The 2,770-nt window shown below is 42.1% G+C and overlaps 1 protein-coding gene across 1 annotated transcript; it reads right to left on the bottom strand.

The window, feature by feature from the left end:
- Positions 1–275: 275 nt before the first annotated feature.
- On the bottom strand, positions 276–1,133 carry LOC119923832 (olfactory receptor 4C46-like). Its single transcript, XM_038743046.1, has one exon. The coding sequence runs from the start codon at positions 1,131–1,133 to the stop codon at positions 276–278; it is 858 nt and encodes a 285-aa protein (XP_038598974.1).
- Positions 1,134–2,770: the final 1,637 nt, after the last annotated feature.

Below are 2,770 nucleotides of genomic sequence, written 5' to 3'. Positions count from 1 at the left end.
TTGCTAAATAAGCTGAGAAACTCTTTAGTAGTTCATGTAGTGGTATTTCTTGAGCAACTACTGAATGCAATACACTATAACAAGCTCTTGGAAAATACAGCAGACATATAAGACATGTGCTTCACATTTTCCTAAGAGAGGTACCTGAAATTCATGTTTGCCACTTCCCTGACTTGTATAAACATCACCGTTTTCACAGGGTGATACCTATTTATCTTCAGAAGTCACTTTTCTGCTCCATAGTTTCCTGAGAGCATTTTTCACCTGGACATTTCTCAGGGTGTAGATGAGGGTTTTACCATAGGGGTTAAAATCGTGTAAAATGCTGCAATAGCTTTATCAATGGGGAAGGTGGAGGCGGGCCACATATACATAAATATACACGGAACAAAGAACAGGACGATGATGATGTGGAAGACGCAGGTGGAGAGCGCTTTGTGACTACCTTCTTTACTGTGTGTTTTCAGGGAGCACAGGATCATGACATAGGAAATCATCAACATGACAAAGTTTAATAGACAGATCAACCCACTGTTGGTGGCTACAAAGAGGCCGAGGGTGTGTGTGTCCATGCTGGCAAGCTTCAGCAAAGGGTTCAAATCACACAGGAAGTGATCAATGACATTGGGGCCACAGAAGGGTAAATCGACCATGAAGAGAATCTGGATGGTTGTGTACACCAGGGGTCCTGTCCAGACGACCCCCACCAGCACACCACACACACGCCAGTTCATGATGGTCGTGTAATGCAGCAGTTTACATATCGCCACATAACGGTCACAGGCCATCACTGTGAGGAGAATAATTTCGGCCCCACCAAAAAAATGCTCTCCAAAGACCTGAGTCATACAGACTTTGAAATAGATGATTTTCTTCTCACAGAGAGAGTCACCAATCAGTTTAGGTATGTTGATAGAAGAATAGCAGCCGAAGATAAACAACAAATAGGCCAGAAAGAAATACATGGGGGAGTCCAGAGTCTTACTGGTGGTTATAGTTACCACAGTGATTATATTTCCCACCATAGTGATGATATAGATGATTAAAAAGACAACAAAGATGACTTTCTGCTTCCTTGGATTTGGTGTAAGCCCCAATAGAATAAATTCTGTCACATTGTTTTTATTACCCATCAACTCAGGGTAGGTGTTGAGGGCATGAGTGAGAGCTGCATAGAGAATGAAGATCCTCTTTAGTTTTGCTTTGAAACGATCAAGTAACAGAACTCCAAGTACAACATCTCTATCATCTTGTTAGTTTTCCCCCGAACCCCAGGGCGGGATGGGAAAGTATTTATTGTACTCCATTCACACAGTGGGAAATTGAAGCAGATCAGGTTAACCTGACTCCTCAAACGCGAAGGATAATTACTCTCCAGTGGTTCAAAGACTTATTGCAGGTGCATCTCCTTTAAGGGGCCTTCCCTGACTAAGTCCCCCTTTTCTCTTCTCCCTCATATTTGTTTGGTACTTCCTGTGTACCGAGCACTGTACTAAGCACTTGGGAGAGTACAATGTAATAATAGTCTAGACAGGGAGACAGATATAAATATAAACAAATAAATTACAGAAATGTATGTAAGTGCTGTGGGGCTGTGTGCGGGGGGGATGAATAAAGGGAGCAAGTCAGTGCTCGGTACACAGGAAGCGCTAAACAAATATGATTGAATGAATGAATGAACTTACCCACAGGTGTCCTAAATGGTCAGTGGTGGAGTTGGGAACATAGTCAATATCTTCAAAGCCTTTTCCATGCAGTCATCCCTGGAGTACATTCTGTTTGATTTCCATGCCCTTTTAAATAGACAAGAAGCTCAGTAACTCTGACTATTCCAGTCTCATAAATGCCAACTGATAATCACATTTACATTCCCCATAAGAGAAAAAGTGCACTAGGCTGATGGTTCAGGACCTTCTAAAATCCTACTGGGCAGAGGATAATAAACCAGATGTTTAGCAGACAAGAAATCTATAACCTTTTGTATTCCCCTGATGCTCTTCTGAGATTATTTCTCCTCATGTCAGCTTTAGGTTTCTTCCTCCTTCATATGGGATCAGTGGTCATTTATTTTCCAGAGAAAGAAGAAAAGACATTCTGCCAAGGAAACAGATTGTAGGTAACCCAGGAATCTCACATAGAAACATAAACCACACAATAAACTCAGAATTTTATGTAAACTAGCAGACTCTCTTTCTATTGATGAGTGATAACTGCTAGTTCTCCAACTTCTACTGGTGGTAGAGCCAAGCTTAAAATCTTTGTTATAATTTTTAATGTGTGGGTATTGGTACAAACGAAGCATTGGAAGGTGGTATCCAAACTTTCAAAAACTATCAAGCTCTGAGAAAAGACGTGAATAGTGGTTATGGTCAGGACATGTGTCTGCTTACTGTTATACTGTTCTCTCCCAAGTGATTAGTACAGTGTTTTCAACATAGTAAGGTATTTTCTAAAGGTATTTGTTTAGTACATACGATGTGCAAGCACTGTACTATGTGCTGGGGTAGATACAAGTTGATCAGGCTGGACTCAGGCCCTGTCCCACATGGGGCTCTTAGTCTTAATATGCATTTTACAGGTGTGGTAACTCAGTTACAGAGGAGTTAAATGCCTAGCCCAAGGTTCCACAGCAGACAAGTGTTGCAGCTAGGATTAGAACCCTGGTCTTTCTGATTCTCAGATCGTGCTCAATCCAAGAGGCTACACTGCTTCTCCTCCAGGCGGCCTTCCCAGACTGAGCCCCTTCCTTCCTCTCCCCCTCCTCCCCCTC

This window comes from Tachyglossus aculeatus, unplaced genomic scaffold, assembly GCF_015852505.1.
Source record: "Tachyglossus aculeatus isolate mTacAcu1 unplaced genomic scaffold, mTacAcu1.pri scaffold_289_arrow_ctg1, whole genome shotgun sequence".
NCBI lineage: Eukaryota > Metazoa > Chordata > Mammalia > Monotremata > Tachyglossidae > Tachyglossus > Tachyglossus aculeatus.
This window is presented reverse-complemented; position numbering and strand designations above follow the sequence as displayed.